This window comes from Rattus norvegicus, chromosome 16, assembly GCF_021556685.1.
Source record: "Rattus norvegicus strain SHRSP/BbbUtx chromosome 16, alternate assembly SHRSP_T2T, whole genome shotgun sequence".
NCBI classification, from domain to species: Eukaryota; Metazoa; Chordata; class Mammalia; order Rodentia; family Muridae; genus Rattus; species Rattus norvegicus.
Window position 1 is genome coordinate 87,562,217 of NC_141549.1, and position 25,405 is coordinate 87,587,621.

Sequence of the window (25,405 nt, forward strand, 5' to 3'; positions counted from 1 at the left end):
TACTGCCCCAGCACTTCTTCTCACCTGATTTTTCAAAGTTATGGTTGTATAAAGAACTCTCAAAAGTGACAGAGGCAGACCCAATGGTCTTGGCGATGGTCAGAAGGCACAGTGCTTTTATTTGTCAATCGACCACAGCGGCAATGCTAGGGAGATCATTAAGCCATTCCTCTGAGGCAATGAATGCTGTTCCCCACCTGCCACTTCTCAGGCAGGGTCCTCACGGGGTGTGCATATATGCCTCTGTTTTACACCAGGTGCTATGGAGCTTGCTTAAACCCCAAATGTTATGGAGCAAATAGGGCAGCTCTTTCCTTCTGGACTCTATCACCTGATCTGAAGCAGCAGCAGCAGCAGCAGCAGCAGCAGCAGCAGCAGCAGCAGCAGCAGCAGCAGCAGCAGCAGCAGCAGCAGCAGCAGCAGCAGCAGCAGCAGCCGCCGCCGCCCCACACGGGACCTGGAGGAAATCTCTCCCCGCCACAAGCACACCCTTGAAAGCAAAGCTTACATGAGCTTCACACTCGTGATCTCTGTGCAGGTCAGATGTATCTTCTATACCATTTTATAAAGCAACCGGAAGTCATTATAAAATACACCTGTGATCCGAAAGGAGCGAATTCTTTCCTTCTGTCAAAAACGCTTTGATAATCAGAAGCAATTGCCAGCTTGACCCAAACCAAGAAAACTTCGACAGTCAATTACTTAACACTTAAACGGTTTTAATTAAGTTTATTTTACAGTTGAATTTGTTAAGTATTCTTGTCTATAGCCAGTTCCAGACTCCTAGATTTAAAAACAAACAACCCAACACAAAACCTTTCCAAAGTGTTACCTGGGAAAGAGGCGCGCGTACTTAGCATGAGGAGGGAGGGTAAATCCTGAGACTTTGCGTGAATGCTTCAGTGACCTGGAAAGGTGGGCCCTCTTCTCACGGTGAATCACAAAACAAGGAAATCTCCCCGCATTCGGAACGTGTGCCTCCCACGGCGAAAAGCAAGGGTGCGGCGGTGCGTGTTGGCATAGGACAGGAGTAAACAGCCTTCCTAGTCCTGTCATTTTGGATGTGGCTCCATTTCTCATAACTCACATGACCCACTTTGGATGTGGCTGCCTGTTGTATTTCCTGCTTTGGACCAGATTCAACAGCTCACGGGAAAACTTCCGGTGACGACGTTCCCCCTCTTTTGTTATCTCCAGTGGTCCGTTTCTCCCTCGGAGGTACAGAGAAGAGGAGGGAAGGGGTCACATACTCCAGCAAGTGGGTCACAGCAGTTTTAGGGCACCAAAGAAGGTGTCGTCTCCGTTCCGTGAAATCTGGGCATTCTCCCGAGGTATTGCAAGCTGAATCTCGTCCCCTTCTTCCAGCTTCGCGATGCCTGGGAGAAAGGGGGCGACAAGAGTTTTCCATAGTTGCTGTTCACTAGAGAGTACATTAGGAGAAGCTATTGTATCTCGTCAACGCAGCATTCACACTTTGTTCAACAACTACTCACAATCCTGTGAGCTTTAAACTTAAGTGGGTACAACCAAAAGATACCAGCAGATGTGTATTTGCTGTACATAGACCGAATTTCCAGTGGCAAATGTCACTGTCAGGTAGATCAAACCTTGTTCTTTGGGAGGATATCATATAGTCACTGAGAGAAACCCAGCATTATGGTAATCTCTTTTTATTGATTTTTTTTGTATTAGTTAATAGTGTGTGTGTGTGTGTGTGTGTGTGAGAGAGAGAGAGAGAGAGAGAGAGAGAGAGAGAGGAAGAGAGAGAGAGAGAGAGAGAGAGAGAGAGAGAGAGAGAGAGAGAGAGAGATGGTTATGGACACAGGTAACAGCACATGTGTGGAGTCTTTGGTAGTTTGAATATACTTGGCCCAGGGAGTGGCACTATTAGGAAGAGTGGCATCCTTGAAGTAGATGTGGCCTTGCTGGAGGAGGTGTGTCAGTGTGGGTTGGTCAAAGAGACCCTCCTTCTAACTATGTGGGAGCCAGTCTTCTCCTAGCAGCCTTCAGATGAAGATGTAGAACTCTCAGCTCCCGCACCATGTCTGCCTGGATGCTATCATGCTCCTGCCTGGATGATAATGGACTGAACCTCTGAACCTGTAAGCAAGCCCCATTAAATGTTGTCCTTATAAGAGTTGTCTTGGTCATGATGTCTGTTTACAGCAGTTAACCCTAACTCAAACAAGGTCAGAGGATGACTTTGTGCAGTTGGTTTTCCTTCCTTCCTCTACACAGGTTCTGTTATCAAACTCCTGTTGCCAAGCTTGCAGCGTGGCAAATGCCTTCACTCAGTTGAAACCTTACCACTCTGTGATCATACTTTTAAATTATGCATTTAAACTCTAAATAGTTTTGAAGTTTTAAAAAAATAAGCTAGGCACAGTGGCACCAGTATTCCCAACCTCAGAGTTCAAGTCTAGCCTGGGCTATACATGAAATGAAAACTCAGACCAGGATACAGAGTGAGATCCTGCCTCAAAAAAGCCAAAAGCAAATATCTAAAAATAAAATGCTTATTTAATAATAATCCACACTGTTTAACAGATTTTGTTTGAGTCCAGGTTTCTGCTTTTTATCATTTGAGTTTCTTCTCACAGCCTTCTATATTATGGACTTACTTAAATGACCATGATTATCTTTAGGATCAAAAGAAACAAAGTTATAAACTCCTTGAAATGTTAGTTTGTGGCTAATTTATAAGGATGTATTCTGTGAGTTAGAAGTATAAAGTTCTGTTCAGGAACCAAATTCTATCCATCAGGTAACCAACACAGACAAAGCAATGTTCCACAGACATGCCTTACATTTGTGTCTTGAAATTGGCAAAGCATTAAGGAATTAGTTACCTTATGTAGTTAGGAGACGATCATAGCATATGTGCTGCGTGGATTTGTGACTGCCCTGGGTGCTAAGCATGATGTAATACCACAGACAGGACTGTGGCAAACTCTGCAAGCTCCAGAAATGGGTGTGAACCACTACAGTAGTAGTTCTCGACCTTCCTAACGCTGAAACCCCTTAATAAATACAGTTCCTCATGTTGTGGTAACGTGCAACCATAAAATTAATTTCTGTTGCTACTTTATAGCTGTAAATTTGCTACTGTCATGAACTGTAATGTATATTACCTGATATTCAGGATATCTAGGGTATTTGATATGTGACCCCCAAAGAGGTCGTGACCAATGGATTGAGAACTGCTGCTTGTACTATAGGCTTCTACTTAAAATACCAACACTGAGTAATTGGCTACTTTTGTTCCTCTAGGCTGTAGCAATAAGCTGTGACACTTTTCACTACAAGAAGCCTACTCAACTTATCAAAGACAATCACTCATCTTTGTACATATGATAGTTCCTCGGTACCATGCTTTTGTCTCAAGTTAACCCACTTGGGTTTGGGCAGATTAGTGTAGGGTCCTAAAACAAATTCAAAATTAAAGTGACAAGCCTGAAATGTCTTGGAGCTGTTTCTCATGTTCAGCTCGACCTACTGATACTGAGATGTATCTTCAACATCAAAGGATGTTTAAAGGATCTTTAAAAAGAATAGTACCTGGGGAGTCTGTGGAAATCCACGAGAGGGAGGGAGCTAAGGGAAAATCCAGTGGGTGGAAATGTCTGTGGGGTATCAGCTGTGACACTGTGACATCCCGTAGCAAGTGTGGGCAACAGAGTAGAGAGGCTTTGCCATGGGTAAATATTTCACAACACCAAAATGCTGGTCAGCACTGGGCACAGACGCAGACTCCTCTATGAAAATTAGGGACTTTCAACATGACAGAATTCTTCCTGGCCACGGAAGTCACTGGGCTGCAGACCTAGTGGGCCATGGCCTCTGCAGTGGAACCATGTTCGCTCTGGTTCCAGAGCGTTTGTGCGTAGCAACTTTTGAAGTACTGTAGGGGTGATTCACAGCCCCGGGTTTCACCCCACTGTTGGTGGCAACTGTAGCCAAGACTAGAGAGGTTATTTGGGTTCTGAATAGATTTGTCAAAGCCATCAGAGAGACACACACAAGTGTAAGGGAAACACAGTTTTCTAAAACTAGTGCTGATAATTTGAAATGAAATGAGAAAAATGCTGGCAATTCCAGTGTGGACAGGCTGGTACGGAGTCAGCGTGCCTTCCCTTATGCTTCTGTGTCCCTGTGCTTGATGGAAGGCTGCCATTCTGAGCTCCCAACTAGTCAGGTGTCTGAGGTATCTACCTGTTTAAACACGAGAACTAACCCAACCATTCTGCAATATGCCCTTCCTTGCACTCAGGACTGATGGGAGCTATTTTTCCCAGGACATGCTCATATTGCTGGGCCAGGCATGCTGTAGCTTGAAGCTGAGGAACTTCTGTGCTGTGCTGTGCTGTGCTGTGTTATTATATTACATCATGCCATGCCATGATATCATATCCTGTCATGTCATTTCTGAGTCTCGGAGACTCCAGAGACGAGGAGGTTACAAGAGTAAGGAAGCGTGACTACTAATGGTGAAGTTGCTAGAGAACTGAACAGGAAAAGAAAACCCGGAGGGCTCTCAGGGTTTTGCATCTGTCGGTGAGAAGACATTGTCCCTGCTGCTGTTCTTATAATGTAAGACCTTAGACTTGGTCCCTTTGTGGACATTCCACAGCTGTGGTTACCTGCACAGGTCCAGAACAAGACTGGGACCCTCAGCTTTGCCTCATGGCTTGTAAATCCACATCCCTCCATGAAACACTATTGACAGTGACTGGCTTCTGGGAGGTGCCATTTTTTCCAGCGGTGTAACCACTAAAACTTGCCCAGGCTCCAGCAAATAACCTTCCTCCCATGCTCATGAAGCAACCCTAACTAAACTCAGTGGGGCTAACACAGACAATCACAGGAAAGTAGAAGGGGCCGTGCTTAGATGAAGAAGAAATACTGCAGAAGTGGAATGTGGTTAAAAAGTGTAGCAGTGGTAAAAAACATTATAATCACCTATGGATGTGTCAGAGAAAGAGTAGAAGAGAAATAAGAATTGCTCCAATGTCAAATTCGGTGACACTCATTCTTAATTTTTTAAAAGCATATTTATTGGACTTAATTATTTTATGTGTGTTGGTATTGCATGGCTATGTGTGCACTATGTATGTACAGGGCCCAAGGAGGCAAGAGGAGAGGGTCAGGTCCCCTGGGACTAGAGGTACATGGGAGCTGCCATGTGGGTACTGGAAATGAAGCTGAGATCATCTGGAGGAGCAGCCAATGCTCCTCACTCCTGAGCTGCCTCTTCATTCCCATCTCTCTCTTAAGTTTTATAAAAATGGTATGACCATTAGTAATGACATCGGTTTTCTCAGTTCACACAGATCATTGTAAAACAAACAGCACAATCAATGGCAGAAGGCCTTTCCATTAAGATCACAAAGCAGCACTTTTGGGGGGATCAGATGCCACAGCTTAGTCTACATCATCTTGCTAAGCAGGTCTTAGGACAGCTACGTACCAGCGGAGTAGCAGGAATTGTTGGGCAGTGTTTTCGGCATATTCTGGATGCATCGGAACAGAGTCACCAGGCTCAGCTCATCCCCAAACACGTGTATTTTCTTCCTCTGGATGACATGACCCATGGCAAAGATGGGGTCCGTGTACAGAACCTGAGAAACAAACCAGGATGTCACCAGACGTGAAGCACGGTGAAAGCACTGGACCAGGGTGGAGGAGAGCCTGACTCTACCTGGCTGTAGATGAAGAAATAGCCTGTTTGCCTCACCACTATTTTGTTCTCTTTCTCCTCCAAGGCGTTTCCTCTTTTAAAGCTGAGAAGCCATGGAACAAATGTGTAAGTTCCTGCAGCAGAGAGAGAATTACTCATGAGACAGTAAACTGAGAAAAGCGGTTTTCCCTCCCACTAAATTTAAAACAGCACACCACATATTCTAAAAAGTGAAAGGAGGAGGACTTGGAGGAGGAAGGAGGACTTTGAGGAGGACGAGGACTTGGAGGAGAAATAGGAGGAGGAGGAGGGAGAGGAGGAAGACTTGGAGGAGAAGGAGGAGTTGGAGGAGGGGAAGAGGAGTTCAGGCAGAGGAGGAGGAGGAGGAAGATTTGGAGGAAGAGGAGGAAGACTTGGAGGAGGAGGAGGAGGAAGAAGAAGATGAGGAGGAGGAGGAAGCCTTGGAGGAAGAGGAAGAAGACTTGGAGGAGGAGGAGGAGTTGGAAGAGGAGGAGGAGGAAGAAGACTTGGAGGAGGAGAAGGAGGAGGAGGAGGAGGAGGAGGAGGAGGAGGAGGAGGAGGAGGAGGAGGAGAACCTTCTTTATTGGACTATCTGCCATAGATGTTTTAGCATGGGGAACTTGGGTGCAGGTGTCTAAGAGACCTCATCCCACATGTTTGCCCACATTTTCTTCTGCACACTGGCTATTTCCTTACAAAGGCTGGGTGGTGGGGAGGATCTGAATGAGAGAATACACCTTCCTCTGCACAGCACTCTGGGACATCGTCTTCCATCTCCTAAATGATTTGGCGAAGAACTTAGCAAAATGTGTCTAGAGAAAGTAAACCCACCCCCAACCTGGCTTCAGAACACAACTAGAAAATGCAGACTGTGACTGGGATGTGCCCTGCACCGGAAACTGCTCAGAACCTATGTGCCAATACTACAGAGTTCAGAAGCAGAAGGGGCTTCTGTTCAGTACAGTGAAATCTCCTTAATCCTATGCGGAATGACAGAGAGACACTGTGCTCAGGGTTTACAGGAAGAGCAGAGAGGGCAACAAGAAAGGGAATCAAGGCACCAGGCCAGAATGGAGCAAGGTGTTTCTTATAGCTCACACCCAGGGAGAGAGAACAAACATGCATTTCATAGGAAGAGTTTATCGTACAGAGAGTGTGCACAGACACAGCATGTAAACACTGGCATTAGGCTGAGCCTCAAGGTTAGACAATGAGAAGAGCTATACACTAAACAAAGAGAAGCAGCTGGCAGAAGACTAGGGCCATAGCACATGGATCACAGAATACCAAGCCATGCTGTGGAAAGTCTAAACATGCCAGGCCATTCTTGTACAATGGGAATTACTAAGCCTGTCTTAAAATGTCATCTCAATAAGCAAAAAGGGGTTATGGGTTCTCTAACCAATCAAATGAGTCCAGAAGAGATCCTGTAGTGACACATATTTTTGTGCCTGTCTCACAGGTTCATCCAGTAGCCCATGCCCCATGACACTATTACTCATTCCTCTGGTGATGGACAGACATCAAGTTGATTTCTTGGCTGTTGTGATCAGTACTGCAATGAACTTGTGAGTCCAGTTGTCTCTTTAGAGTATTGATTTAGTTTTCTTATCTATAAACCCAGGAGTAGAATTGCTAAATCACACTGCAGTTCTACTTTTAATTTCTTGAAGGGGAAGGAGCACCTCCTTATTCTTTTTCTACAGTGTAGAATTTACTAGAAATGTACTAATGTGTATTCCTGACTCAAATAAGTGTCCAGAGGAACACTGAACAAGAAGCATGTTTCTGAAAATTTGAAGGGGCTAAGAACATCAACAGTAAAACAGAGGGGAGACCACTGTGAATTCAGGTTGTGGTGCATAAGGATCATTGAGCTGGCTCCTTAAGGAAGCATTACCATAGATGGATGAGGTTTGGGGGAAGCTCCTGGGGGAAAGTGGGGGAAAGGTGTCAATGCTGGAGATGGGCAGACACATACAGAAGCATCATGGGTGCTCTTTCTCGTCAGTCTAAGTCTTGTGTGCACTCACTCCCTGGAGCCACTTCCACTCCGTGTGCTCCCCAGAGTGGCGTGGCCCTGAGGTGAATGGAAATGACCACCACACTTTTCTTCACAAGTAGGAATTCCAAGAATTTTCTTAAAAATACCCCCCTACCCAGTGCTCATCAGAATAACAGGCTCAGAGAAGCAGGTTCCATCAAACGCAAATATCAAAGGCAAGCCCTCTTTATCATCTGTGCACAGCATAAGTCTAGTGAGAGGTCTCCAACAAGTCAGTGTTTATTTTATTTAAATGACAGGATATGCCCAAGGTATGTTAGATCATTGAGTACTGAACTACCTGAGAAAGAGTTAATGTAAAGATTGTTACCAGTCCAGCATGATGGTATGCACCTCTAGATCCCAAGTGGGGAGTTCAAGGCCAGCCTGGTCTAGCATAGAAAGTTCTAGGGCAGTCCGGGTTACAAAGAGAGATCTTGTCTCAAAGAAAGCAAAGCAAACAATGGAAAAAGTGTTGCTATAAAAGTTAAAAACAATGACTGTGTCAAAGGTGATTATGTTTATGGTCTATTAAAAATGAGTGGATAATTTGAACATAGAGGACATTTCCCCCGCCTTGGGGTTACAACTCCTCCATGGTCAGGCCAGCTCATTTGCCCGCCTATAACTTCCCAGGACTTTTTATCCCACAGCAGATATGCACCTAATAATCACTGAGTCAGTAAGTCCTACACTAAGTAGAACAATTGGAATTGACGATGCTGTGGTAATCAGCCACAGTCTGTCTCTGTAAAACGTCTGGATAAACACGCTACTGAAATTCTGGAATGTGAAACCCCACCTATCACGGAGTTGGCAGAGACACCAGAAGTGAAGTAAAACATAGATTTCTAAAGGCACTCTTAAATTATTCTGGGGGACAGTATTTACTTAATAAATCTTGTTCTATGTTAATTTAAATTTATTTATTTGCTCTTTACATTGTAGCTTTTTTTGTCAAAAACGCTTATTAAGAAGACAGAGGTCATACATGTTTTTTTTCATTCACTCTACATGTTCTTCTACTGTGTACATGAGCACAGGTGCACACAATACAGTACACATAACACAGGTGCACATGACACAGGTGCACACAACAAAGGTGTACACAACACAGTACACACCACACAGGTGCACAGAACACATGCACACAACACATGAACACAGCACAGGTGCACACAACACAGGTGCACACAACACATGCACACAGCACAGATGCACATAACATGGGTCCATGCAATGTAGGTACACACAACACAGGTGCACACAACACAGGTGCACACAACACAGGTGCACACAACACAGGTACAGAGAACATATGCACACAACACATGAATATAACACAGGTACACACAACACAATGCACACCGCACAAGTGCACATAACACATGCACACAACACAGGTGCATATAACATAGGTGCACATAACACATACACACAGCACAGGTGCATATAACATGGGTGCACACAACATAGTTGCACACAACACAGGTGCATGTAATACAGGTGCACACAACATGGGTGCACACAACACAGGTGCATGTAATACAGGTGCACACAACATGGGTGCACACAACACAGGTGCACCCAACACATAATACAATACACAGGCACACACTAACACAAGTTATAACCTCCAATATCAGAATTGATTAAGGTCAACTGTGCTTTCAAATGCCACCAAAGCATGGCACGTTTCCTGATGAGTTAATTCTAAACCCTTTAAGCTTGTAAACCAAGTGACACGTTAACAGCTCCAGGAGTTGTAAACTTAAGTATAAATATCACGGCCCACTTAAAACACACTTAGAACTTCAGGATAGGAGTCAGACTACAGATAAACAAAAGTGCTACCTTTTGGGTTTTGTCGATGCCCCTCTATTGAGAGACGTTCTAAGCTGGCACACCTCACTCCCTGTGTCAAACAATGTGAAGATTTGGTGTCAAGAGTCCTGACCCTTACTGTTGTCAGTAAACACTGTTTCATGTAAAGTGTGTGAACTCAGTTTTAGGTCACTGATGTATTAAAGTACCTGAAAATAATTATGTTAACATATAGTAATATTTATAGAATAAAACCTTCAGCATTGATATGTAAAGATAATTCACATGCATTGGGCAAGCACATGCCCTAAGGTATACATATGCCCTCTTCAGAGTCTATTGGGAGTTAAAGTTCTCCTTGACCTCCGGGAAACGCCTGTGTTGAAAGATATAAGCACACAAAAGAATCCAGGTGCCCTTTTGAGTGGAAATCATCGTCCCTTTCTACTCTGGAGTGATATGAAGAAAGCACTTAGCTGTAGGGCAAAGGAAAGCTGCAAAGGTTGTGGAAGTAACCGAGGGCCCTGAGGCTGAGATAGGGAAGTGGGAGATGTGGGATGGGGAGATGGCAGTGAAGACTATTTCATGCACAATTGTAAGGGCTGGATTTCAGATTGCAGTACCCAGATGATAACCAGTCATCTCCCAGATACTAGTTATCCCAGCTCTGAGGAAAGCACAGAAGAAGGGCCACTGGGCTGACTGCCTTATAGTCTGACCAAGAGAAAACTCAAGAAAGTTGAGACCCTATCCTGAGGGAATCAGGAGAAGAGTAACATGCACCCATGTTATATACACATCTTCTCTTGCCCTCCACAGACACATACACATTTGCATGCGTATCATACATCTACACATACAGACATACATAAATAAGTCATTTTTTTTTTGGTTCTTTTTTTCGGAGCTGGGGACTGAACCCAGGGCCTTGTGCTTCCTAGGTAAGCGCTCTACCACTGAGCTAAATCCCCAGCCCCAATAAGTCATTTTTAAATGTGAAACCTATCGACAACAAACATCTCGAGGCCAAAGGCTACTTTGAAAGGTTAAGAGCCCTTCAAATATATACACACTCCAAAGAATTTTACAGGCAGTCCAGAAAAAAAAATGCTGCTAGTTCAAAGAATCTGGAAAATTAGAAAAAGAAAAACTCAATTAATTGATACAAAAGATGTTTTAGAAGAAAGGGATTCTGTGAAAAACAAATTGAAAGAGTGAGCAGGGGGTTTCCCATACCTATGATCCCACAAAAGGGAGGCTGAGGCAGGATGATTGGGAGTTTGAAGCCAGTCTGGTCAACCTACCTGTGCTCAATTGAACAGTACAGGCAAGGAAAGAAGAAGAAGGAGAAAGGGAGGAAGGGGGTGGAGGAAAGAGGGAGGCGAGAAGGGAGGGAGAGAAACAGGAAAAAGCTTTCGGAAATAAATCAAAATAGAAGTAGAAGGTGAATGATTTCCAGCATTAATAAAACTGGACTCCTGAAAGATAAAAGAAGAGATCAGACTGAGGAACATACTACAGCTTCTGTGTACTACGGAACCCTGGGAAGGTTGACTTGAGGTAGCACTGTGAACTTCCCATTGCCACCACAACAAATCACCATGAAATTAGTGACTGAAAGAACACATTTGTTGAATATCACCTAGCCATTCATCCCAGTAATCTCCCGAGACCCATGTCTGCCTGAGTTCAGTTCCTAGAATTCACAGCAGAAGGAACCAACCAGGGGGCCTCACAGCCTAGGGTGTGCCTGTCTTTGACAGCCATTATTCTCCCTACCATCATAACCACGCAGAGACTTAAAAGAATAAGTTGATTTTTAAAAGGAAAGACCACACATCAAGAAGCTATGAACTTGAAATAAAGCAAGGAGGGAATATGGGAGAGTTTGGAGGAAGAAAAGAAAAGGCAGAAGTAATGCAATTATATTACAATCTCAAAAAACGAAGGAAATTGTTAATAATAGGAAAGAATTCCTTATAAAGTCAGGTGGGAAAGAAAAGGCACTTCTGAGAGGAAACTGGTTTTTGCCTTGGTTCTATGTGAAGGGCAGAGAACATGGAGACATCGAGGTGAGTTCCTACAGCGCCATTAAACTCCTCAGGTAAAGACATGGTAAAACTGACAGCAAAGGCCAAATGACTAGGACAAGAAGAATGCTCAAGTACAAAGTTAACTTGTGAAGATCATGGAGAAGAGTTTCTGGTGACTTTAGGCTTCAAGTGTTTATGATTAATGACTACGGAGGTTTGGACTACAGAGAGTGAAGCATTTACCAGGCTGACTGCAGAGATAGCAGAACAGACTTCATGGATGGAGTATGTATATAGATGTGTAGATAGATGCGTAGATGGATACATGGATAAAGGATGGATGAAGGATGAAGGAAGGATGGATGGATGGATGGATGGATGGATGGATGGGTAGGTGGGTGGATGGATGGATGGATGGATGGAAGGATGGGTGGATGGATGGATGATGGATGGATGATAGACAGATAAATGGATGAAAATCAACTGAACAAGTAAATGTGTTTATGAAAGTATGTATGTATGTTAATGATATCATAGCAACCCATAGAAGACTCTGGGATAGGTGGGGTACCTCACTTCTAGAAGCTCCGCATTATGATTTCTAAACTGTCTAATTTTCAAGAAAAGGTTAAAAGACAAATAAAACTGTAAGCAAATAATGGACCAACCGCAAGAGAAAATAAAATCTTAACAGAAACCGTCCCCCAAAAATGCCAGACATGGAACAATTAAACATGTTTATACAACTGAAGGGAACCAGAATGGTGACATATAAACAGACACTTCCAATAACTTCCTCAAATTCTTCTAGAAACCAGGAGAGTTATTGACTCATGCCATGAAACCAGAATCACCCTGGTCCTGAAGCCAGAAACCACAAGAAACCGCACATCAAACATCGGTCATGTAAGTGTAAGTGCAGTGTTTCTCGGCATGATCAGGGACAGGACTTTTATTACTGCTGCTCAGTGCAGCCAGGAGACCAAGTGAATAGGAGGAAAGACGTCCAACCGAAAGGAGAAAAGTGGAACTGTGTATTGCCCCACAAAACAGTGATCTACGGAACAGATATTAAACCTAGCAAAATTAACAAATGGATTTAGCTAAGTTGCTTCACAAAGGGTCAATTCCCCAAAGTCATTTTCATTTCAGCCAAGAAGGAAAAATGGAGAACAGAAGTAGACAATTCCGTCTTTGGTATGATTTGTTATGCAATGAGCTAATTAATGTCTTCCCGGAACCCACACGCTAAGTCACCTTGTCCCAGTGATGTGTTCAGAAGAAGAGTCAACAGGAAGTATGACACACACATGCATGCACGCATGCATACATACATACATACTTGCATACACACACTTACTTATTACTTATTTAGAGACAGAGTTTCTTTGTGTTGCTCTGGCTATCCTAGAACTCACTCTGTAGACCAGGCTAGCCTCAAACTCACAGAGATCCTCCTGGCAACTGGACATGGACTTTTCTAGCTCCAATATTGTAGAAAAGCAATCTATTGTTTAAACAATCCAGCCTGTGGTGATTTATTTTAGCTACCTAAACTAAGACTGAATTCAAATGAAGAAAATGGCTAGGAATAAATTTATTCAATGTACTAAAAGGCACATATGTTAAAAGTTATAAAATATTGTTAAATTTAACACAGGAGACATAAGTACATGTGAAGACACCTCACGTTCATGGACTGATAACCATAAAATCATTAATATGGCAATAGAACTTGATGCTATCTAGAGTCAGCATAGGTGTCGATTGTACTGTTGAGTTTGTTGACATGTTTGGCAACGGTAGTAACCAAAATGTGAGAAAAGGAAGGGGATTGATAAGGAAGTTTGATTTCCTCAAATTAAATACTTCTGAACAACATGGTGACACCATGGCTGTAATCCCAGCACTCGGGAGTTAGCTTGTAGACCCTATCTCTAAAACAATATAAAACAAAATAAAATGCAGATAATCCTCAATGCAAGGGAAAATATTTGCAAATCAAGCATTTTTGTAAGGGTTTGTCACCTAAAATATAGTTTCATATGTCAACAAAAAAAAAAAAAGAGAGAGAGAGAGAGAGAGAAATGGCTCAACTAAGAAGTAGAGAGTAGTCAAGGATTATAGAAGATATTTTTCCCAAAGAAGACACCCCCAAATTCAGTAAAATTTGAAGTGATGCTTAAGATCACAACCCAAGAGGGGAATGTAAATCAGTAGGGCAATGAGCCCATCCATGCAAACATGTAGGAAAGCAAAAACAACAAACAAACCACACTTCAGTTAGCCCCCTTCTACTCATTCATTGCCCTGCCCCCAACCCCAGGTTTAAACTCCATCCTTGTGGTCATCCAACAAAACCTTTAGAATGTGTTAGCAAACGACTCTTTGTGCCCACCCAGAGGTTAGGAATGCCAACAGCTAACTCTCCCCGCGCTGCTCCCACCTGCAGCAAAGCACCTGGAAAATGCTTTGACGTGTGACTGTCTCTTGTTCTGCCACTATAAAATTGTCACGGAGCTATCTGCATTGGAACATCTCCCAGGGCAACCTGAGTCTGTGCTCCTGAACCATCACCACCCATACTACGGATAAGAATACATATGCGTTCCTTCGAGGTGCTTTGGATCAGCAGAATGTGGTCATCACTGAGGGTGACTATATTGCATACCAAATGCAAGCCATCCCGCTCTTTGTGCTCTGGAGAGCATAGGAGACTTTGCTTCAGACTCCCGGATGATAGGGCTTAGCAGTAAGATAAACATGTTACTGCTTGAGCAAGGCTTGATGCCCTCTGCAAGAGGCAGTGGTTCATGGCACGAAGACTTTCTTCACATGTAGGCCTGCTCAACTAGAATACCAGGGCATGTCTCAGTTAGATGCAATTCTCAAGTATGTGTTCCTGTCCTTGGCTGGCTGGCCGAAGCTGGCCCATCCATGCAAAATGCCATGGAGTTCTGGCCTTTTGTAGCCCAGGTCCACAGGCACCCATGGCACAAAAACATCGAGGGTGCGGTGTTTGTGTGGATTTAGGCTTGGTTTCCCCTCAAACAAATGTGTCTGGTGAATCTTCCCCAAGCATCGTTTTAAATGTTGTCTTCAGTCCTTAGGTGGTTCTTCTGGCTTAAGTTCTATTCTTAGAAAAATCGGTTGCTGATGTCTGAATGCTGCAAAGATGGTTTTGGGAAACAAAAGGCTATAAGCAATCATAGCTTTTCAGATGGCCTGGTACTTGTCTGGCCTTTAGCACCTTTAAAATTATGTACAAAAGTATAAATGCAAAATAGAACCAGAGACTCACTGGGAAGGCCAGCCTGCATGTGTTATCTACCCTAAGTTGTTTCTCCATCCCTGGTCATCAAGTGTGGTCTAAACTCCAGCTGCAGCCACAGGACTTATAAATCCCTTGCCCAAGCTGTTTCTCCTCTCAGCTGTCCGTGTACAGTCTTTCCTTGTCAATTCATGGGCTTTCTTCTATTTTCTTTTCCCCCCATTGGTCATTAGTGGCCAAACTCCATTGAAATAAAACCCACAAACATTTTCTTCAATACAAGCATTCCATATTCTCAGCAGTTCAGTCACAGTATGTAAACTGAATAAATACATCAACAGAGAAGTGGGCAGTGTAATGCGTATACGTGGCTTGATTTTATCAAGCTGTAAGATGAAGGAAATTATTTACACTTACAGGAAAGTGGATGAGACCAGAGATCCCTGTCTTGAATGAGACACAAGCCTGTATTTGTATACAGCATGATTCTGGGCTCTGTGTATGTGTGTGTGTGTGTGTGTGTGTGTGTGTGTGTGTGTGTGTGTGTACCTGTGTGCATGTGTGTGTGTGTGTGTGTGTGTGTGCATGCATGCCAAATGCAGCAGACTATGAATAAGGAGGAGGTCTTTAGGAAGTGAGAGGAAAACCTGTGGTAACATGTGTGGTAATAAATCTGAAGGGAGGAAGCAGATCTCAAGCTGGAGAGGGAGGGTGGGCAGGTCAGGCTGTCAGAGAGTGAGAACAACACACACACATACAACACACTCAAACACACACAAACACACACACAACACACACATACACACACACATACACACACACAGACACACACACACACACACACACACACACTCTATTTGTCTTTCTAGGTCTGTGGACCCTAGTCCCATCCACTTTCCTGTGAGTGTAAATAATTTCCTTCATCTTACAGCTGAGCGTGCAATGACACACTCACATAAAAAAGCCACTGTGGTGCTGCTCATTTCTCTGTGCCCCAGTGAAAAGACCACAGATAAAATATGCAGACCAACTGCATCATTCCTCCTTGAACATTTTTGCTCAGCGATTATCTTATCTTGTCAAGGACTGCAATGCGTCAATGTTTCCCAAATATTTACTTTTCAGGGCGCTGCTGCATGCAAGAGTGGCGCGGTTATGCGAATCTACGAGAAATTGGACTAAATTAAAGAGAGAAAAGGTTTTCTGGGAGGAGACACCAAGGTTGGCAATGTGGAGGGCCTCAGGAGGCCTCTGAAGGCCTGCAGGGAGCATCGAGCTGCTCTCGGGTTATCAACAGAGCCCTTGTGCTTGGCTCTTCCTTTGGCTCAAAATCGTGGGTGGCGTTATTTGGGAAATGGGGTGAAAAGTGTATTTTTGTGTCCGGCTGCTGTTAGAGAAACCACTTTTTTGTTTTCTTTCTAAAATTAAAACTAGCAAAGCTCCAAGAGAACAAAATCAAATTGAAACCATAATCTGTCACTAAATTCCCCGTGGACATTAAAAACCAATACAATTACAGCTTTCAGAACAAGGCAGCCCCATTTCCATCCCCTGAGGAGATTTCCAGCCAAGGAGCACAGGCAGACACAGGACGAGAGCCATGTCTCTCTGCAGAAGCCAACACTTCCCCGAACAATAAAAGCTGAACTCAATGTGATCTGACTGTCTGAAACTTAATCTGAGGCTGTGCGTCTACGGCATGATTATACTAGTCCGTGTGCTGTAAGAACTCTGGAGGGTGGCTGATGGGAGCCGCAGTTCAAACACTACCTTAGACTTGAGACTTACAAGCATCAGCCACGCTGGACTGAATCCTAAGCAGACACAGAGGCTGGCCGGTCATTACCTTTTCGTATAGTCGGCGTGTTGCTGTCTGCAATCAGCTGCAGACAGTCTTGAATGACTGAAAAGTAAAAAACAAAAACACAAAAACCACAGTGTTTTAGTTATTGGCAGAAGCAAGAAGGCCATGAAGAAGAGAGAAGATATGGCTAACCCTGTGTCCCTAGGAGCACTCACACTGCTTAAAGAACGGCGTCTTTGTGAAATCGTCCCCTTTAAACACACAGAGTTTTTGACACCCAAGGTGAGACTTCAGTGTTTTGGAAATGCAGTGAGAGGCCATCTGTATCAATCATTCAGTCTCGGCTCCATTAAACTATTTCTAATCATTTTGACTTTTTAAAATATTTTTATTATTTAAAATAAAACAATTAATAAATTGAAATTTATGTTGATTCTATTCTTCCCCTCCCCTAAGTCCTTCCAGATCCTTTCTCCCTCACTACCCACCAAACTTTAATAGCTTTCTCAAGAGAACAAAAAACAAAACAAAACAAGCAAACAAACAAAAAAAGCAAACAAAAATCCAACAAGCACAAACCCAATACAATAAAACCCTTCAAAACAAAGAAAACAAAACAGAACATTGAACAGAAAACAACAACAAACAGACAAGCAAACAAAAACTCCAGCAAGCCATAACCAAATAAAAGGACACCAAAAAGCTGTGGTGTCCACTACGTGTTGGTCAACTACTCCTGAACTTGAAGTCTACACTGAGAAGTTGATACACCCAGTGTCACTTCTTCAGAGAAAACTGATCTGCCTTCTCCCAGCAGGTATAAATGGCAGGTATAAATAACCTTTACCCTAGTGGCTAGCTTTTGATTCTTTCTTTGTTTCTTTGTTTCTTTCTCTCTTTGTTTCTTTGTTTCTTTGTTTCTTTCTTTCTTTAAAAAATAACAAGATAAAATATAATAATATAAAACAAAAGCTACCACATTGAACTTGGACAGGATAAACCAACAGAAGGAAAAGAGCCCAAGAGAAGGCACAGGAGACAGAGACGCGTTCACTCGCACACTCAGAAATCCCATGAAAATGCTAAACTGGAAACTGTAACATACACTGAAGAGCTGGTATCAACCCAGGCGGGTCCTTTGGTTTTTACGTATGCCATATACTTGAAGAGTTACATGTGTAAGGATTTTCTAAAATAATTTTCATTTAATAAAAAAATCTAACATTAAATAGTGACTTGCTACCAAAAAAAAAAAAAAAAAAAACAACAACTTTTGCCTTGTCTGAAAATGAAAGTAACTGTCAGAATTTACTGACGGACAGAAGTGGTAAATACCACCCTCAGGCTTGATGTGTACCTCTGTTTTGATATTGACAAGAACTCTAAAGATCAGATGCTGGGAGGCTTCCTTTAGAGCATATAGACAGCTTGTTCAGAGCCTCAGAGATGCAGAGGGACCAGAATTTAAATTCTATTTTGCTCTAGAGCCAAAGTCAAGTTTTGTAGGTAGAATATTTTAGATGAAAGAGAAAACGAACAAACACCCAAGCAAACACACACACACACACACACACACACACACACACACACACACACAAAAACCTTAAAATGAGATGTAAGGTTTTCTGAGGCTACACAGTCAGCAAAGCCTCTTGAAATCATCAGGTCAAACCACACATCTCCAGGGAGCAAAGAATAATTGTTAAACAAATGCAGGGCCTTTCTGCTGAAGTGTAAGGAGAACCACAAGAAGCAGTAAAGATGTCTTTGCAAATGCAAATCATAAATCTAAGCATGCATCACAAATAAAGATTACCCAGTACTCAGGAGGCAGAGGGATCTCTATGCATGCAAGAGCAACCTGGTCTACATACTGAATTCTAGGCCACACAGTGGGACTCCCACACCCCATCCACTTCTTTAAAAAACTAATAATAAAGCTTTTTATTAGTATATATTCTTTGTACGAAGTGACAACTGTTGTAAATTCATCTTTCTTCAATATACTATGTACTCTGACCAAATTCTCTCATTAATCTCTCCTGCCTTCTCCTATGAGGCTAATCTCTTCTACCCAATTAATTCCCCTTCTACTGTGTGTGTGTGTGTGTGTGTGTGTGTGTGTGTGTGTGTGTATGTATGTATGTATGTGTGTGTGCATGCTTGCACACCTGATGATTAAGTGAAGGGATGCTGATGTAATCTTAGAATCTATACCCGTATAGGAAAGCACAAAGTAACACTGTAGTAGTGTTAGCACCTAAGCCTAAAGGCTTAACACATTGCAGTTGGATAGCGGTGAATATGCTAGGAGGACATTGGTAGAGCATTTCATACTAACTGAAGGTAATGCAGGCAAGATGCATGGAGTTCCTCTTGGAACTACTTTCTGACTATTTCTTTAAGCTCAGTAGAACACGGCCACGACCCTAATATCGGTGTCTTATCAAACATATCTATTAGAACCCACCACCAACCTGGTAGGAAAATATCATAATTTGATTTTAGCTGAACTGAAACTTGGCTCTAGCCTACACATTGAAAAAAAATATTTTGGCATGTACCATGAGAAATATAACCCTTGGATGAAATATAACCCTTAGAAGAGAAATATTGTTGCAAACAGTGTTCCTCAGTGATCAAAGCAGGCTATCAGGCTGTCTGCTGAGTACCAGTGCCTCAGGTATATTCTCCAAATAAGCAGGTCCATCAGTGGCACCGGGTTAAGAAAGTCTCCAGGCCTTTTGAATACCTTTCTTTTTCCTTTTAAGAAATTTGAAATCTACCAGTAAACTTTTCCAGTTTTTATTGTAAGAGTCACTCAACACAGATCTTATTCTGTGATATCTATAGCAGTGTAATAAAAGATTTGATGCATAGTGAACCAAACTCAGACAGCTACAGTGTTTCCCAACAGTGTAGGTAGCTAGCCATCCCATTTCAGAGGCCCACAGTCTAATTAAAGGAGCGCCTATTGGTAAGAACTGGGAAACTCATCAGTAGTGCTTAGTATTTCATGGGTATAAAAATACCTTTCCCTTTCCCACAACTGAAATTATATAGAACATTTAACAGATTTTCCTTCTCCCCTAAGTTGGCAGTGAAACCCATCAAAAACTAGAAATCATGACATAATGGTACATGGAACCATGGTGAATAATCTGAGGGTGGTCACATTTTAGATCTCAAGAATATTTACTCATAATGAAGCCAAAAAGATTGGCTCAGGGAAGTAAGTGGTTTATAAAGTGAAATTCCTGAAGAATGAACACAGCTGCTGCCCTCAAGAGTGGGGTGAGGAAAGCCAAGATTCTTCAGTCTTAGCTGGGGCTCCTGAATGTTACTCATTAGGAAACCTTGTCTCCCTATCTAAAAGCTGTGACTTGCAATATAACATCCATACACTTTTAAATCAAGAAAATCTGAAGCATGTGCTTTGAAACAGGAAGGAAGCCACTATTGTGTTATGTTGCTTTCTGTATCAGAAACCAAAGCCCTTCAAGCTGAATCTGGTTGCCTGTAGAATATGTCAACCAATCAAAGTCCAGTATGAGCAAAGTAATCATTAGGTAATTGTGGATGGGTATGACTGGCTCACGAGAAAAGATTGTCACACACAGCTTTTCTTCTGCAGCACAGTTTCCCAGTGAGCCCTGACAATTACTTTTGCGATCACTTCAAGGACAGAGAAAAGCCAGACTCTCGAAAAGACACTGCAACAGAGGAGCACCCACATAGCTCCCTGTTTACAAGATTGAGGGTTGGGGTCTCCATGCCTATAAACATCGGGCAGCTCGGAAAATCTTCAATGCTTCCTGTTTCTTTCTAGATCCCATAACCTGGGATCTTGAGCACATTTTTTCCAAGCCTACACAAATCCTTAAACCCAACTGAACAACTCCTGTCCGTGCAGGGGAAAAGTACAGAAGCAGTCTGTTCCTTCTTGGGAAGTAAAAGTCTATATTTGAAAATAATTACTGGCTCCCCAAATAAGTAACTAGCTCTGTTATTGTTGCTGTTGCCAGGGAGACAGACATCACACATTAGGATCACTGCACACTGTCAATCGTGGAGAACATGCAGAGCTTCTGTAAGCTGAAATGGACAACCGACAGACAAGGAAGTCAGATCAGAGCTCTGCCCCTTATCTCATACAGATGCAGTGTTAGCAGAGCCAGATTATAGTGAAATTTACAGGAACTTGTTTGTTTTATACATTATGTATAAATATAGATACCGAACCTCTCGTTTATTACTTTAAACTTTATGCTAACTTTGTTCCGTTTCTCCAAATGACCCTGGGCTTCCCTTCGGCTCATCTAAAGTGTGGTATCACTCCTGGGATTTTTCACAAACAAGTCTAGTGCAGCACGCGAGGCAGAAGTCAGCATTTTCATGTTGTATTGTACAGCTATTTATGCCGGCTGAGCTATGGAACGCTGTCTCACTGTCCTGCATCTAATGAACATTTAAAAAGTGGGATGCACAGACAATAGAGCTTTATTCAGGCATAAAACAAGTTATGCCACTTTTCCGAAAAGCGGATGGGTGGTGGTTTGCCAAATTAGGTGAAATATGGCAGAATGGGTGAGATAAATATGTATGTTTGCTAAATACAAACATGTATATGTGAAATCTACATTTATATATGGTATGACGTGTACAACACAAGTATATTATAACTCACAGTCACACAAACACACATAACACAAAAGTAAACAGGGGGTTACTTGGAAAGAGGAAAGATCTCACACACTGTTGTGTGACAAAATTTTTCTGGGGAAATGCAACATGCACATCTAGTCACCCAGGATTAAGTTCCCATGACAGACCAAAGTATGGATGCCGTCCAAGGCCAACTTGGTGAACTATGAACCATTTTTATTGGGGTTACTTCTAAAGCAGAAATGACTCATCACGGCTACATCACCAAAGCCTACTCCCAGCATGGGTGACAGCTCACGAAGCTGGGAACCTGGAGCTCACTGTACAGCCTTCAGGATGCCCAACAGGTTGGAGAGAACCCTTTCCAGATGCCCCAGCTGGTCTAAATCTCTGGCAGGCAGCTCCGCTGGTTTCTGCTTCTTTCAGGCAGGTGGTCTGGTCTCACAGTCTTGTCTGCTGCCTTTCTCCTCTGAGAATCTTCTTTGCAGCTCGGCTTCTGTCTTAGGGTTTGCATTGCTCTAAAGACACACCATGGCCAAGGCAACTGTTATAAGGGACAGCATTTAATTGGGGCTGCCTTACAGGGTCAGAGGTTCAGTCCATTATCGTCATGGTGGGAACATGGCAGCATCCAGGCAGGCATGGCACTAGAGGATCTGAAAGTTCTACATCTTATTCTGAAGGCAAATAGGAGAAGACTGGCTTCCAGGCATCTAGAAGGAGGGTCTAAGCGCCCACTCCCACGGTGACACACTTCCTCTAACAAGGCCACACCTTCTAATAGTGTCATTCCCTTCGTCAAGCATATTCAAACCACCTCATTCCATTCGTTGGCCCCCACAGGTTTTTCAAACACATGAGTCTATGGGGCCCATACCTAAACATAGCATAATGCAGAATACATTTAGTCCAGTGTCTGGGATCAACACTTCTGAGCTCCTCTGAAGGGCCTGGGTCACTTCTCCAGCTCTGTCCTCTGTAGCACTCCGGTCTCCGGTTGATCCACTCTATTGTTGCTGCTGTTCTTGGTGGTCATCCCATGGTACTGGTGTCTTCAATATGCTGGATTTGTTCCATGCAACTAGGCTTCACCAGTAGTCTCTCTTAGGCTCTCTTCATGGTGCCAAGCCACAAATCCTTTGCATGACCCCTTCAGTCCTGGGCCATCAACGGCAACTGAGGCTGCACCTTCACCGATGTCCATCCCTGACCTCCCACAGTGACAAGCCACAGCTGCTCTCCGTGACGCCTTCATATCTTCAACACCAGTACCACCTGGGTCACTTGTACACATTACCAAGTCTAGTTGCAGCATGAGGTACAGCAATGGCTATCTCTGGAACATAGTTTCTTTGCATGCTCAGGAAATGCTTCTCAGATTTTTACCTCAGTAATATGGTCTCTTCTTAATCACCATTAATTTCTTAGCTCCAGCTAAGCATCATCAATTATCCCAGTAGCCCTTTCCATTCTTGACTCTAAAGCCAGAGCCACATGGCTAAAGCTGCTAATTTTGGCTGCTTGCTGGAGCTGGAACATGGCCCCATTGTTCTATTACATTATCACCAGCTTTCTGTTTTTCAACTCCTTCCCTGCCTAAGCTTTGTTGTCCTTGAACTTGCTCTGTAAACTGACCTTGAACTCAGAGATCTGCATGCCTCTGTCTCCTGAGTTCTGGGTTTAAAGGTGTGAACCACCTCGCTTGGGCCTAAGATTTTCAATGGCCACCTTTCCTCAAATTCTGGATCAGAAGCCTGCGTCTTCCAGACTCAGGATGTATTGTCACAGCTGTGCTCTTCATTTCTCGATTGTACTTCATTCTAGATTGAAAGTCCAGATGAAAACAATCACAGAGTCCCTTGTTCAACTGCAGAAGCATAATAAACTCCGAAGGTGGGGTCTTTCCTCACAGTCCCTTAATCCATGTATCTCCTGGAACACGGGCTTTAGCTCCCTTCGGCTTCCTGGTGCCCCTTTAATACCTGAACCATACATTTTGTATTTTCCCTTTCTTGGCTTGCTCCTTTTCATCCAAATGCTTTTAATAAGAGTAAGCTTCAATAGCCACATAACAGAATTCATACCAGCCTGTTTTGAGACTTCCTTAGCCAATGCAATTAATCTAAGTCTCTCCACCTTAGCCTCAGGTGGACTTTTCAGACACGGGTGAAAAGCAGTCATATATTTCATCAAAATATCACAAGAACAGTAGATAGAACACATACTAAAATTCTACCTCATTAAAACAACTTGAGCCAGGTCTGCACAGTGCAAATCACCCTCAGCACTATAATGTCTTCAATATTCCTACTTGGATGGTCTATTAAGCCTCACTTAAAGCATCCCACTATTTTCCAAAGTTCCCAAACCCACATTCCTCCAAACAAAAACATGGTCAGGCCAATCACAGCAATATCCCAATCCCCAGTACCAACTTCTGTCTTAGTTAGGGTTTTACTGCTGTGAACAGACACCATGACCAAGGCAACTCTTTATAAAGGACAACATTTAATTGGGGCTGGCTTACTGGTTCTGAGGTTCAGTCCATTCTCATCATGGTGAGAAGCATGGCAGTTTCCAGGCAGGGATGGCACTGGAGTAGCTGAGAGGTCTACATCTTGTTCTGAAGGCAAACAGGAGAAGACTGGCTTCTTAGGAAACTAGGAGGAGAGACTAAAAGCCCACCCCCCACAGTGATACACCTACTCCAACAGGGCCACACCTACTCCATCCAGGCCACACCTCCTAACAGTGCCATTTCCTGTGTCAAGTATATCCAAACCAGGATAGTTTATTTGCTCTGAGATGTGTTCTCAACTTTTATTGTCTACTCAAGCAGGGAGGGGCCTGCTGAATTTTGTTCAGTTTCTGGGACTTCCTGAAACTAATGTGAATATTTACCTTCCTATTTAGGTAGCTTCCTGCAGGATGGAATGTTCTAATCTTAGAGGAAGCAGGGGTAGGTATGTATAGGATCAAAGTGCACAGCATACTTTATGAAACTGTTATAATGAAGCCTCTGCTCTTTCTAGGTAGTATACATCAATTTTTAATTTCAAATAAAACCAGGTTTTTCCTAATGAAAAACTTTATTGCAGGGCGAAGGACACCATATAGAGATCCACAGGGAGCATACTCCACCACGTTGGCTCCTCTCTCTCCCTTTCTTGTTTACTTCAGATTGACTACATCATGGCATACAAACAATGGCTGTCTGCCCAATTGGACAGGATCTAGCTCTCCAGAGACAGGTGTGTCCTTTAAAGGGCAGCACCGCTCAGATGAACTTGCACCTGCCCAGAGGAGCTCACCTATTAAAAAAAAAACTAAATAGAAAGATGTTACCAGCTTTCCTGGTTCACTGATGATGTCAAATGCCCTGACAGAGGGCCAAGCAGAGGAGGCTCGCAATTACATGGGACACATCATTGTTTAAAGGAAATCCAGGTAGAACTCAAGCAGGTGCTCCATCATACTCACAGTCAAAAGGAGAGAGAGAGAGAGAGAGAGAGAGAGAGAGAGAGAGAGAGAGAGAGAGAGAGAGAGAGAGAGAGAACACTTCCTCGCTTGCGGGCTTGCGGGCAGCTATCTTTCTTCATTCTCCCATAGTTCAGAGCCTCCCACCCCTGGAATGGTGACACTCAGAATGGTCTGAGACTTCCACATAAATTAACAGCCAAGGCACTCTCCTAGAGGCATGACCACAGACCAACCTGATTTAGATAATTCCTCAAAAGATTCTCTTTGCAGGCAATTCTAGGGCATGCCGGTTTGACTTAAAACTCACCTACACGTTGGGCATCTGGAATTATTAATAAGAGCAGTATAATGCTTGAAATTATAAAGTCAGTTTGATAACAAATGCTCACGCCTGAAAAGCACAAGAGCTACAATCTCGAAGAACTATTGAGGTTTCCAGGAGAGCTAGAAAGATGTCCCCCCCCCCCCCCCCCGGCATCCTGCCTAGTTCTGGTACTCAGAAAGCCGACTTACCTATATTCTTTTTCAAAGTATTATTGTTCAGTCTTATGTCAACTTACATATGCCATTCATTTGTTTTCTCTGT

At 43.1% G+C, this 25,405-nt stretch overlaps 1 protein-coding gene across 6 annotated transcripts in view; it reads right to left on the reverse strand.

Annotated features, from left to right (window-relative positions):
• Positions 1–702: 702 nt before the first annotated feature.
• The window catches only part of Tnfsf13b (TNF superfamily member 13b), a 30,120-nt gene continuing 5,417 nt past the window's right edge, over positions 703–25,405 (reverse strand). The window contains exons 3-7 of one of the 6 annotated variants that reach the window (XR_015639529.1): positions 23,867–23,962; positions 16,659–16,773; positions 5,699–5,811; positions 5,468–5,618; positions 703–1,376 (exon numbers count right to left, since the gene is read on the reverse strand). Coding sequence is in view for 4 of the 6 variants with exons in the window: in XM_087588989.1 (XP_087445115.1) it covers positions 1,264–1,376; positions 5,468–5,618; positions 5,699–5,811; positions 16,717–16,773; positions 23,867–23,962 (530 nt within the window). In the remaining 2 variants the exon portion in view is untranslated. The remainder of the gene's footprint in view (positions 1,377–5,467; positions 5,619–5,698; positions 5,812–16,658; positions 16,774–23,866; positions 23,963–25,405) is intronic. The other 5 variants (XM_087588989.1, XR_015639530.1, NM_001395721.1 and 2 more) reach the window with 5 other exon arrangements.